General features: G+C 36.1%; 2 protein-coding genes across 2 annotated transcripts; one reads left to right on the top strand and one right to left on the bottom strand.

The window, feature by feature from the left end:
• The first annotated feature begins 1,883 nt into the window (after window positions 1–1,883).
• Window positions 1,884–7,094, top strand: LOC139839611 (probable alpha,alpha-trehalose-phosphate synthase [UDP-forming] 7). The gene is made up of 4 exons (XM_071829722.1): window positions 1,884–2,022; window positions 2,217–4,287; window positions 4,368–4,641; window positions 6,298–7,094. The coding sequence occupies exons 2-4, from the start codon at window positions 2,309–2,311 to the stop codon at window positions 6,607–6,609; spliced, it is 2,565 nt and encodes an 854-aa protein (XP_071685823.1). The 5' UTR covers window positions 1,884–2,022; window positions 2,217–2,308; the 3' UTR covers window positions 6,610–7,094.
• A 1,105-nt stretch (window positions 7,095–8,199) lies between these two features.
• On the bottom strand, window positions 8,200–11,286 carry LOC139842553 (ATP-dependent zinc metalloprotease FTSH 2, chloroplastic). Its single transcript, XM_071832678.1, has 5 exons — window positions 11,258–11,286; window positions 10,319–11,168; window positions 9,919–10,232; window positions 9,498–9,738; window positions 8,200–8,686 (listed from the first exon to the last, which is right to left on the bottom strand). Exons 1-5 carry the CDS (start codon window positions 11,284–11,286, stop codon window positions 8,345–8,347), a joined length of 1,776 nt encoding a protein of 591 aa, XP_071688779.1. The 3' UTR covers window positions 8,200–8,344.
• Between the last annotated feature and the right edge of the window lie 750 nt (window positions 11,287–12,036).

Here is a 12,036-nt window from a genome sequence, read left to right as displayed (position 1 = left end):
TTTCAGAGGAGAAAAGAAGGAGAAGTAATGTTGCTACTTACTAAGTTTGAGAGGAAATGCTAGAGAGAAAAGTAAGTGCAAGTAAGTGTGTGTGAAAATGAAGTGAAATACAAGTAGATATGTAACAAGAAAATGAAAACGAACTCTCTCCTTGATGTATGAATGCCGACGGTTTTACAAGCAAAAATGGGAAGTGAAAACTTGCTTTCTAGTGTGGGATAATGATGTTAGCTAGAATGAGGTATAAGTTAAATTGCATGGGAGAAAGGTGTAGCATGCTTGAAGTGTTTTGTCTCTAAATTAAGTTTTTTTGGCCTCTGGATCAATTCAGCAACAATTAGAGAAAAGCAAAAGTGTATAAGTGTTTCAAATATCTCCGTGAATATACCTGCAAATTCGCAGATCCTAATTTGAAGTATCGAGCATGAATTTCGAGGTCAAAGGTTTGAAGAAAAAGTCAACTGTTTTGAGATTAATCAAATTCGAATGAATCTGTGTGTTTCAGGATCAAAGGATGAATGTCGAGTGTTATATGAAGGATTTCAAGCAAGTTTTGTGTTTATTTCATCTTCCAAAACGTCCTAGATCTCAACTTTGATTTTTGGTGTTCATTCTAAAACCGCTAATATTCATCATTGATTCGGGATTTGAAAGCTGTTATGAATCGAATGTTTTCACAAGTGAATTGAATTCATGATCAAATCACGATGTTAATTGAATCTGGACATTTACGAAGCTTAGGTTTTAGTTTTGATTCATGATTCTGAACTCAGGTTATATTGAGAAACACGAGGGCTGTGTTCTTAGATTGAGAAATCATCTGCAATTGATTCAAGGGTTGCGATTTATCCCTTAAATTTCAACTTAAATTAAGGATTCAAATGAATATTCGAACTATAGATTTGACAATTAATACTTGATAATTGGTATTTATAATTTATTATAATTTGATTATATTATAAGTATATTTTAATTATTATTATTATTATTATTATTATTATTATTATTATTATTATTATTATTATTATTATTATTATTATTATTATTACGGAGTATTGTATCATGGAATATATTATAAGCAAGGTTGTAAAAGACCCGAGTCGGGGACGCGCCGGTCAAGACCTTAGAGGGACGAGTCGGTCGAGACGGTGACTTTTCCTACTTTTGAGAATGTTTTTCACTTTGGGTGGAGAAATGACTTGTCTTTATTCTCGGATAGGGGAAGGATTGTCTACATCTCACCTCTCATACACCACTTATGTGGTATTGAGTTTTGTTGTTATTGTTTATTACAATTTCGATATAATATTATGAGGAATATTCATTTGAATCCATAAATTAAGTTGAGATCAAAGGGACCAATGAGAGCGTGACATGTGGCGCGAAATCACATGTGATTGAAAAAATTCCATAAAATATTTTTTTTAGAAAATTTTTTTTTGAATTTTTTTTTCTCAAATTCTTTTTCTACAATCACATGTGATTTAACTTCACAATCACATGTGATTGAATTGTACAATCACATGTGATTGAATTTAACATGCATAATCACATGTGATTGACATGCATAATCATATATGATTGGATTTAACATGCATAATCACTCTGATTGACATGCAGAATCACATGTGATTGTACAAAAAATTTCGAAAAACAAAATTTAAAAAAAAAAAATTGCGAAATTTTTTTTTTTCCAAATTTTTTTTTAAATTTTTTTTTTCAATCACATGTGATTTTCGCGCCACATGTCACGCTCTCATTGATCCCTTCGATTTCAAGCAACTCATTACTCCCTATATTATTTTATTCCTATGACGAATTAATATCCTCATCCATATATGACTTTACTTGTACACATTTCTACATCATTCGTTTCATATAAAACTACACTTTATTCATCAACAAACCCTAAATGTCCATTATCTTTCAAAACACACACACAAACACACAAGATATTAAAATCTTTCATTAGATTTTGAAGATCGAGCTTTATAGAGTGCAAAGATTTACAATTTGCCAAAGGTCAGTCTCGCAATCCCTTTTTTAGGGCGTTTGATTTGAATTTATTCTGTTTATATTGGTTAAATTCATGATCTGTGATCTTCTTGATTTACCTTATACTGTTATTATTATACTGATTATTTGTATATATCCGTTTGGATTCGATTGCGTTGTTAATTGTAATGAAAATGATATACGTCGAATTTCTGTTGTAGGTGTTCACTGAAATTGGCTCATTTGTTAGGGTTTTTAAGAGTTGTATAGGTTGGTATATTTAGGGTTTTTGTTTGAGACGTAATAAGGAAAGATGCAGTCGAGATCGTATACAAATCTGTTGGAGTTAGCTTCAGGAAATTTCCCTGTAATGGGGCGAGAACGGGAGAAACGAAAGATGCCGAGAGTAATGACTGTTCCTGGAAGTATTACAGAGCTTGATGATGATCAAGCTAGTAGTGTTGCATCTGATAATCCTTCATCACTTGCTATGGATCGAATGATCATTGTGGCGAATCAATTGCCATTGAAAGCTAAAAGGAGAGCTGATAATAAAGGGTGGAGTTTCACTTGGGATGATGAATCGTTGTATTTGCGGCTCAAAGATGGTTTTCCAGATGATATGGAGGTTTTATATGTTGGTTCATTGAATGTGGACGTTGATCCGATTGAACAAGATGATGTTGCTCAAGTTTTATTGGATAGATTCGGGTGTGTCCCGACTTTTCTTCCACCTAGTTTGATGGAGAGATATTATGATGGTTTCTGTAAAAAGCAATTATGGCCTCTTTTTCATTACATGTTACCGTTTTCTGCTGATCATGGAGGAAGATTTGACCGGTCAATGTGGGAGTCTTATGTTGCAGCAAATAAGCTATTTTCCCAGAAAGTTATTGAAGTGATAAATCCAGAAGATGATTTTGTTTGGATTCATGATTATCATTTAATGGTCTTGCCTACCTTTTTAAGAAGGCGTTTTAATCGTTTGAGAATGGGGTTTTTTCTTCACAGTCCATTCCCATCTTCTGAGATTTACAGGACACTTCCTGTTAGAGAGGAAATCCTCAAAGCTTTACTTAATTCCGACCTAATCGGTTTCCACACATTTGATTATGCACGACATTTTCTTTCTTGTTGTAGCCGAATGTTTGGTTTAGAATACCAATCGAAAAGGGGTTACATCGGGTTAGATTATTATGGAAGAACTGTTGGAATCAAGATAATGCCCGTCGGCATCCATATGGGTCAAATTGAGTCAGTGATGAAACTTGCTGACAAAGAGTGGAGAGTTGGTGAACTTAAACAACAGTTTGAAGGGAAAACTGTGTTTCTTGGAGTTGATGACATGGATGTTTTTAAAGGTATCAATTTAAAGCTTTTAGCAATGGAACAAATGCTTAAAGTTCATCCATCATGGCAAGGTAGGGCGGTTCTTATTCAGATTGCAAATCCCGCTAGGGGTAGAGGCGGGATTGATTTGGAAGAAATACAAGTTGAAATTCAAGAAAGTTGTAAACGTATAAATGATCAATTTGGAAAGCCTGGGTATCAGCCTATCGTTTATATAGATACCCCTCTGGCTATCAATGAACGGGTTGCTTATTACAGTATAGCAGAGTGTGTTGTTGTGACAGCTGTACGGGATGGTATGAATCTAACTCCTTATGAATATATCGTGTGTCGTGAGGGAATATCTGGGTCAGATTCAAATGGGCCTAAAAAGAGCATGCTGGTTGTATCAGAGTTTATTGGGTGTTCTCCTTCTTTAAGTGGTGCAATTCGGGTCAACCCGTGGAATGTTGAGGCAACTGCTGAGGCTATGAACGAGGCTATATCTATGAGTGAACCCGAGAAACAATTGAGGCATGAGAAGCATTATCGTTATGTTAGTACTCATAATGTTGGTTATTGGTCTAGAAGTTTCTTGCAAGATATGGAGAGAACATGTGCAGATCATTTCAGGAAAAGATGTTGGGGGATTGGTTTGGGATTTGGGTTTAGGGTTGTGTCTTTAGATCCTAATTTTCGGAAGCTTTCTATTGACGATATTGTGTCGGCTTACATAAAGGCTAAAAACAGGGCAATATTGTTGGATTATGATGGGACAGTGATGCCACAAAATTCGATTATCAAGACACCAAGTAGAGCAGTTATTAACATAATGAATAAGCTTTCAGGAGATGAAAATAATAAAGTGTTTATTGTTAGTGGACGAGGTAGAGAGAGCTTAAGCAAGGCGTTTTCTCCTTGCAAGAAACTTGGAATTGCAGCCGAACATGGCTACTTTATGAGGTGGGTTTTGATTGGTTAATGCCTGATTCTATAAATTTACAACCTTTTATAACGTATGTGACTATTATGTGTTGTTTCAGGTGGTCACAAGATGTAGAATGGGAAACGTGTGGTCAAAATAGTGATTTTGGATGGATGCAAATGGCTGAGCCGGTGATGAAACTGTATACAGAGGCTACAGATGGTTCTTCCATTGAAACTAAGGAGAGTGCATTAGTGTGGCAGTATCGGGATGCGGACCCGGGGTTTGGATTTGCTCAGGCGAAGGAGATGTTAGATCATCTTGAGAGCGTCTTGGCAAACGAACCTGTTGCAGTCAAGAGTGGTCAATATATTGTTGAAGTCAAGCCTCAGGTATGGTATTTTACATATTTAACCTTAAAGGTGGAAATAAAGGTAGTGTCAGGTTCTTGCAGACCACTTATATCTCACATGTTACATTTTTTAAAACCAATGATTTCAATTTATATCTATTTAATATTCTATTCTATATTCTATTCTATATTCTATTCTATATTACTATAATAATAATAATGCTCTAATTGTAGGAAAAATAGTTGTGGAGGTCTTATCACTAAGATACACGTGGTTGACTTTTGACCAGTTTGACCTTTTTAAATTTGAGCTATTAATATTTAATTTAGAAATGTACTTGTCATAGATGCATACATGTGATCCACTCATAGATAAAAGAGTCAAAATGATACCTTATTGTATAATCTTAACGCCTCATGTTGCTCTTATTTCGCTAATCAAATCACCTGCTAGTCTACTCTTCTAGATACATTTTAGATATTGGAGTTGGCTCTTTAGCCCTTTTTACAAAGGGTTGATTTAGCTAGATTCTATATCTAATGGATCAATTGGGTAATATATTATAAACAGCTAAAAGGGAATGGGTCAAATGCATTGAAAATTGGCACTGTTGTGCTCTAATTTTTACGTCTTAACTGTTTTACAAAAACAAATAGGTGATTGTAGTTAAATGTATTTTTTCTGTCATATGCCATAATTAAATATATTTATATTTTATATTATATATATTATATATAACAAGGAATAAGGATGGTGGAAAAACTGTCAGACGGAATGATAGGTCATCACAAATTTACCTGTCCTGTTTTTACCTCATTAGAAAATTACATCGCTACACAATCACTCTTCCAGCCTATTTTGTCACCTCTACTGGAGATGAATCAACCAACCCAGTGAAGTTAAAATCGGTCAGATAAGTAAATAGAATTTGTTAATAAGGAAGTGGACTAATATGCTCGAAAGTAAGCCAATGATATATTCAAGGGTTTACAACGATTTAAACTGCTTTATTTTGAAAATTCGGATGAATTATCTACTTAATGGATTTTGTAGATGAAATTTGAATAAATTGGGTATCATAGGGTCTGTGGGTCACCCCAGCCTGGCAGCCTGAAGTGACGTCTTTTGGACCGTGCTGAAGATGTGCCCTTTTTGACCCGGTTTTGTCTTTTCCTTGTTGAACGGAACCCTGGTGTCAACCTTGATAGTTGTTTCGTTATAACTACAGTTTGAGATAAAGTTTTAGGCCCACTTTGCCTAAAACTAATCATCCCTCTTACCCGTGATGACTTTTGTACTAAAGTTTTTAACATGTTGATTTCTTGACTTGTATCTTATCTTAAACCGTTAATGATTAAAAGGTTACGGTAATAACAGTTTAATATGACTACTTTTTGTTAATCCTTGCTTAGATTGTTGGGTCTTATTGACAACTGGGCCTCACCTGTGCCTGACCATACCTTCTTGGACCAGACCTCTCTGACTGTTACCAGCTGCTATATTACTGGTTCTTGCACCATTTATGCTTTTAGGCACCACCTTTCCTGATCGAATAAGTTACACTGCTTTTTTTGTAATTGTGTTTATCATCAGCGAAAGAAGTTTATATTCTGCTATATATAGAAAGTCAAGGTGTTTGACTTATACAATTAGTAAGGCGAGGTGCATAACATTTTTCACACTATATGATTGCAGGAAGCAAGTAAAGGTCTGGTAGCAGAGAAGATCTTCACATCGATGGCTGAAAAAGGGAGGCAGGCTGATTTTGTCCTTTGTATCGGTGACGACAGATCTGACGAAGATATGTTTGAGATTATTGGCAATGCTATATCGAAAAACATGATTTCAGTCAATACTAACGTGTTTGCTTGTACCGTTGGACAGAAGCCTAGCAAAGCCAAATATTACCTGGATGACACGAGTGAAGTCATCTTTATGCTTGAAAATTTAGCTGAAGCCACCGACACCCCTGTTACATCTGAAGATGAAGATGATGAAGATGAATAGGTCCCCCATTCAACTCTTTCATAATTTTTCTTTCTCAAGTGAACTCTGTCAAAAATATGTTTCTTTGCTGCTGTTAAAAGCATGTGATTCTTAGGTCAGGTTTTAGGTTTTAAAGGTATTGACTTTTTGACCAGAAGGTCACGGGTTCGAGTCTACCGGTTACTACTCATTTTAACCATCTTTGCTTTTGGTGTCCATTCTTGTCTACTTCATAAAGATGAAAATATTAGGGTTGAAGGGGGTGGTGGCTGACTTATGGTTTTTTGCAGCATGAAAATAAGTTGGCGTTGTGCCGAGGTGTAGTAAAATGGTTGAGATGAGGAGTCTGGCATGACCTTTTCATCTTTGTTTGATCTGTTTTTGCTTTTCTTATGTTTTCATTAATTACTATGCCTGTTTGGACATACTCTGTATATTCATTTGTTTGGAAAAAGGGATTAGTTTTGTACATTGTGTACCCTTGAATACATATTTCATTTTCTTAAGATCTAATTGTATACTAGCATGTTTGGAATTCTGACCTTTGATTGTGTGTTATAACCGGTTAATGTACTTAACAAGTTCTAGGGAATTAGACAGTCACACAAGAGCTAAATGTTGTCTGAAATCGGAATGATACGAATATGGAGCATAATGACTTGCAATATGAAATTTAACTGGTTTTTCTGATTTCAATAATCTAACATCTTCAAATCTAAATTCTTAAATTATACTGTAATTATTAGTAATATAAGTTACCATGGTCCATATTGTACCAATGCTATAATGGTTGAACTCTGAATAGATAGTGAAACATGAAAACCTGCAGCATCCCATTAGTCAATTGATTGATTTGGGTACAAGTCAGTTTGGGTTGTATTGGTGGATAATATTTTCTCGACTCGTGTTTAGAAAAACGACTTATGTTCTATTCTAAGGTAGAGAAATGATTGTCTACATCTCACCTCCCTCATACCTCGCACGTGCGGGATTGAGTATTGTTGTTGTTGTCAGCTTGGGTTGAATGGATCCGATTTGGCTACCTTTTGTCTGTTAAAGTTAAGAATAGGTGAAACTAAAATAAGTAGCTTTATAAATAAGGATTAAACGGCAAAATTAGAGTTGTTAGGATGCTTTCACAAATGTGTTGTATAAAAGCGGTTAATATTGACTTTGACACGACGGTTATTAAAAAGTTAACTGTTTTTTCGAAATCCTATAATGGTGTCAAATCCTATAATGATTTTTACATGCGGTTCCACTTACGATGTCAATATCGTTATGCCCCAAAGGTTGTCGTTAGAAGATCCTATAAATAAACATTTAAATTGATCAGGTATGTCAAAATCCGCCCGAAGTGTGTTCTTAATACATACATCTCAAATTAAATTATCCAAAGCATGGTAATATTAATTAATTGTTAAACATATTTGACACGCTAAGCTATTCTTATAACTGTAATTTGTTCCAGGTCAATCCAACTCAACTTAACCTGTTTAGACATATAGCAAAGGATTACCCATTTTGACTCGGTTACCCTAACCCACGTTTGTTTCGACTTTTGACACCATTAGTAGAACCAGATAACCACAACAAAAGAAACTATAAACATTAGGAAAAAGCAGCTATCTTTTATATGTATGAACCACTTGGTAGTTAAACATTACAATTTACTACCAAATAAACAATCAAAAACTGTAACCAAGAATTATATTACATATCACAGTGTTGTAATTTAATTAAAGTATCCTATCATTCATACACTTACTGGGCTCGGAGAAGCAGGAACAACCCGATTTTCAACTGGAATTTCAACGAATTCAGAAAGGATTGCCCGAAACTCATCTCCACTCATTGTTTCTTTCTCAATAAGAACCTCCACTATTTTGTCCATAGCTTCGCGATTGTTTCTGATATGCATCAATGCAATTTCGTATGCACTGTCTGAAAGCTTTTTAATTGCTGTATCAATATCTTCAGCTAGCTTTTCGGACATTGAGTTTCTAGCCATCATTCTCATTATAACATCTTGACTTTGACCAGATCCATCCATAAGTGACCATGGACCAATTTCCGACATGCCAAATGTTACAACCATCTGCATAGAAAGAATCAGTTAACCCACATCACAATATCAATCGGGCATAAACAATTAAAGCCAGGAATAGATAATTTTACATATATCCTGATAATTAGTTCTCTTACATTGGACATCTAGAGGTACCAATATAGAATGATCTAATTAAAAGTAAGGTTGCATTTGATAAACTGAATGATTTAGCGCTGAATGGTTCATAATGATTCGGAGTCTCTGAATAAACTTGGTTATGAATGAAAATAAGTTGTTTGAAAATTATTTTGAATTAACAATATTAATTGGGGTAAAAATACCTTTTTAGCGTGTTAAATGAATACAAAATTTAATATACTTGTTAGTTAAGTCATCTGCATATGATTTGAGGAGGATATTACAGAAAATTTAGGTGCTTAATCGTTAAGAGAGACTTTCAGTGAATGCTGAATGGTTCAACATTCAGCGCTAAACCATTCAATTAAGAGGTAAACAAGCACACCCTAAGTCTATCTAGGTAATGTATACGACCTGCTAATTTTTTTAAGAAAGAAACTACAGTTATTAAAAATACAACTTTTATAATCATCTTTGACTCGTTACCTTATTAAAAAAAAGATTAAACTTTTGTTGCACATTAAGTATTTCATGTCAAACCCAATCCGACCCATACTCAGCCCATTTTAACACAAATCTATTTTCACCCATTACCTGACCCGACCATTTTGCAACAGTGAAAATCATGATACCTTAGGAAGTGAAAGCACCCTAAATGTTAAATGGATGCAAATTTGTACGTTAGATAAAATTCTTATAAAAGATAAAACAAAACGATTACCTGTTTGGCTAAACCGGTGATCTGTTGCAGATCACCGGCTGCACCAGTAGTCACCTCTGGCTCACCAAATATGATTTCTTCAGCAGCTCTTCCACCAAGTCCACCAACGATTCGTGCAAACAGTTGTTGTTTAGAGATCAATGTGGGGTCATCAGATGGTATAAACCAGGTCAACCGTCTTGCTTGACCACGTGGGACCAGGGTCACCTTTTGGACCGCATCATGGCCTGGTGTTAGTGTTCTGCACCACAAACAACAAAATATCAACCTCTATATCTAAGTACTAGAATCTACATAAAGTGTCTTTTAGGTTTCCAATCTAGTCTCAAGAACTTATGTAGAGGTAAAACTAAGAACATTTAACCAGTAAAAATATGAACTTGTTAAAAAATAGATACATAACGATATAATTAGGACGTACCCACAAATGGCGTGGCCAACTTCATGATAGGCTACAAGACTTTTGCTTTTCCCATCTGTCATAACAGTTCCTTCCATTCCGGCAACGATTCTATCAATGGAGTCGTCGATTTCTTTGGATGATATTGCGGTTTTTGCACGTCGACCAGCTAATATAGCTGCTTCGTTTAAAAGATTTGCCAGATCAGCTCCACTAAATCCAGGCGTTCTCATTGCAATTACCTCAAGAGAAACATCGTTGTCAAACTTCTTGTTCCCAGCATGAACCTTCAAGATCTCTGTTCGTCCTCGAACATCTGGAACATCAACCGATACCTAACCCCACATGTTTCAAACATTTCATCAATTTCAATTTCAATACTAGTAATAAGAAAGTATTGTATATTCATGTTTATAAATACCTGTCTGTCGAATCGTCCAGGTCTCAATAATGCAGAGTCGAGAATATCTGCACGGTTGGTAGCTGCAACAACAATAATACCCGTATTACCTTCAAACCCGTCCATCTCAGTTAAAAGTTGGTTAAGTGTCTGTTCTCTTTCATCATTCCCCCCTCCAATACCGGTCCCACGTTGCCTTCCAACCGCATCAATTTCATCGACAAACACAATACACGGTGCGTTATCTTTCGCCTTTTTGAAAAGATCGCGAACTCTCGAGGCACCAACACCAACAAACATCTCAACAAACTCTGAACCCGAAATCGAGAAAAACGGGACACCCGCTTCTCCAGCAATAGCCTTAGCAAGAAGTGTTTTACCCGTTCCAGGTGGGCCCACAAGAATAACACCTTTCGGGATTCGAGCACCAACAGCAGTAAACCTCTCGGGTTTCTTTAAAAACTCCACAACTTCCATAAAATCCTGCTTTGCTTCGTCAACACCCGCAACGTCATCAAACGTGACACCAGTGTTCGGTTCCATTTGAAACTTTGCTTTCGATTGACCAAAAGCAAGTGGGTTCCCAGGCCCACCGGGCCCACCCATTCCACCACCAGACCGTCTCGACAAATGGAACAAACCACCAATCAAGGTCAACGGAAAAGCAAGATTTCCAATTAAATTGAACAAAAAGGAACCCGAATCCTCTTGAGCATTATGTGCTGCAAAGTCAATATTTTTCTCCCTAAACTTTTGTAAAAGTTCTTGACTAAGGCCCGGGAGTTGGACCCTAACCCTCTGAACACGGTTTCCCAATTCGGGAGAAACCGCCTCAACAATCGCTATCGTGCCATCGATGTGAAGATCTTCTCTGCTACCAGACCTTTACCGGCTGCTATATTACTGGTTCTTGCACCATTTATGCTTTTAGGCACCACCTTTCCTGATCGAATAAGTTACACTGCTTTTTTTGTAATTGTGTTTATCATCAGCGAAAGAAGTTTATATTCTGCTATATATAGAAAGTCAATGTGTTTGACCTATACAATTAGTAAGGCGAGGTGCATAACATTTTTCACACTATATGATTGCAGGAAGCAAGTAAAGGTCTGGTAGCAGAGAAGATCTTCACATCGATGGCTGAAAAAGGGAGGCAGGCTGATTTTGTCCTTTGTATCGGTGATGACAGATCTGATGAAGATATGTTTGAGATTATTGGCAATGCTATATCGAAAAACAGGATTTCAGTCAATACTAACATGTTTGCTTGTACCGTTGGACAGAAGCCTAGCAAAGCCAAATATTACCTGGATGACACAAGTGAAGTCATCTTTATGCTTGAAAATTTAGCTGAAGCCACCGACACCCCTGTTACATCTGAAGATGAAGATGATGAAGATGAATAGGTCCCCCATTCAACTCTCTCATAATTTTTCTTTCTCAAGTGAACTCTTGTCAAAAATATGTTTCTTTGCTGCTGTTAAAAGCATGTGATTCTTAGGTCAGGTTTTAAGTTTTAAAGGTATTGACTTTTTGACCAGAAGGTCACAGGTTCGAGTCTACTGGTTACTACTCATTACCATCTTTGCTTTTGGTGTCCATTCTTGTCTACTTCATAAAGATGAAAATATTAGGGTTGAAGGGGGTGGTGGCTGACTTATGGTTTTTTGCAGCATGAAAATAAGTTGGCGTTGTGCCGAGGTGTAGTAAAATGGTTGAGATGAGGAGTCTGGCATGAC

Source organism: Rutidosis leptorrhynchoides, chromosome 4, assembly GCF_046630445.1.
Source record: "Rutidosis leptorrhynchoides isolate AG116_Rl617_1_P2 chromosome 4, CSIRO_AGI_Rlap_v1, whole genome shotgun sequence".
Lineage (NCBI taxonomy): Eukaryota > Viridiplantae > Streptophyta > Magnoliopsida > Asterales > Asteraceae > Rutidosis > Rutidosis leptorrhynchoides.
This window is presented reverse-complemented; position numbering and strand designations above follow the sequence as displayed.

What these genes read in the sequence shown, in the direction of transcription:
- LOC139839611 (XM_071829722.1), top strand. Translation starts at nt 2,309, where the DNA reads ATGCAGTCGAGATCGTATACAAATCTGTTGGAGTTAGCTTCAGGAAAT. An exon ending in GAACATGGCTACTTTATGAG is followed by an intron (nt 4,288 to 4,367) that starts GTGGGTTTTGAT and finishes GTGTTGTTTCAG; the next exon opens with GTGGTCACAAGATGTAGAAT. An exon ending in TTGTTGAAGTCAAGCCTCAG is followed by an intron (nt 4,642 to 6,297) that starts GTATGGTATTTT and finishes ATATGATTGCAG; the next exon opens with GAAGCAAGTAAAGGTCTGGT.
- LOC139842553 (XM_071832678.1), bottom strand. Translation starts at nt 11,286, where the DNA reads ATGATAAACACAATTACAAAAAAAGCAGT. An exon ending in ACAATTACAAAAAAAGCAGT is followed by an intron (nt 11,169 to 11,257) that starts GTAACTTATTCG and finishes GTCTGGTAGCAG; the next exon opens with AGAAGATCTTCACATCGATG. An exon ending in GTTGGCCACGCCATTTGTGG is followed by an intron (nt 9,739 to 9,918) that starts GTACGTCCTAAT and finishes TTTGTGGTGCAG; the next exon opens with AACACTAACACCAGGCCATG.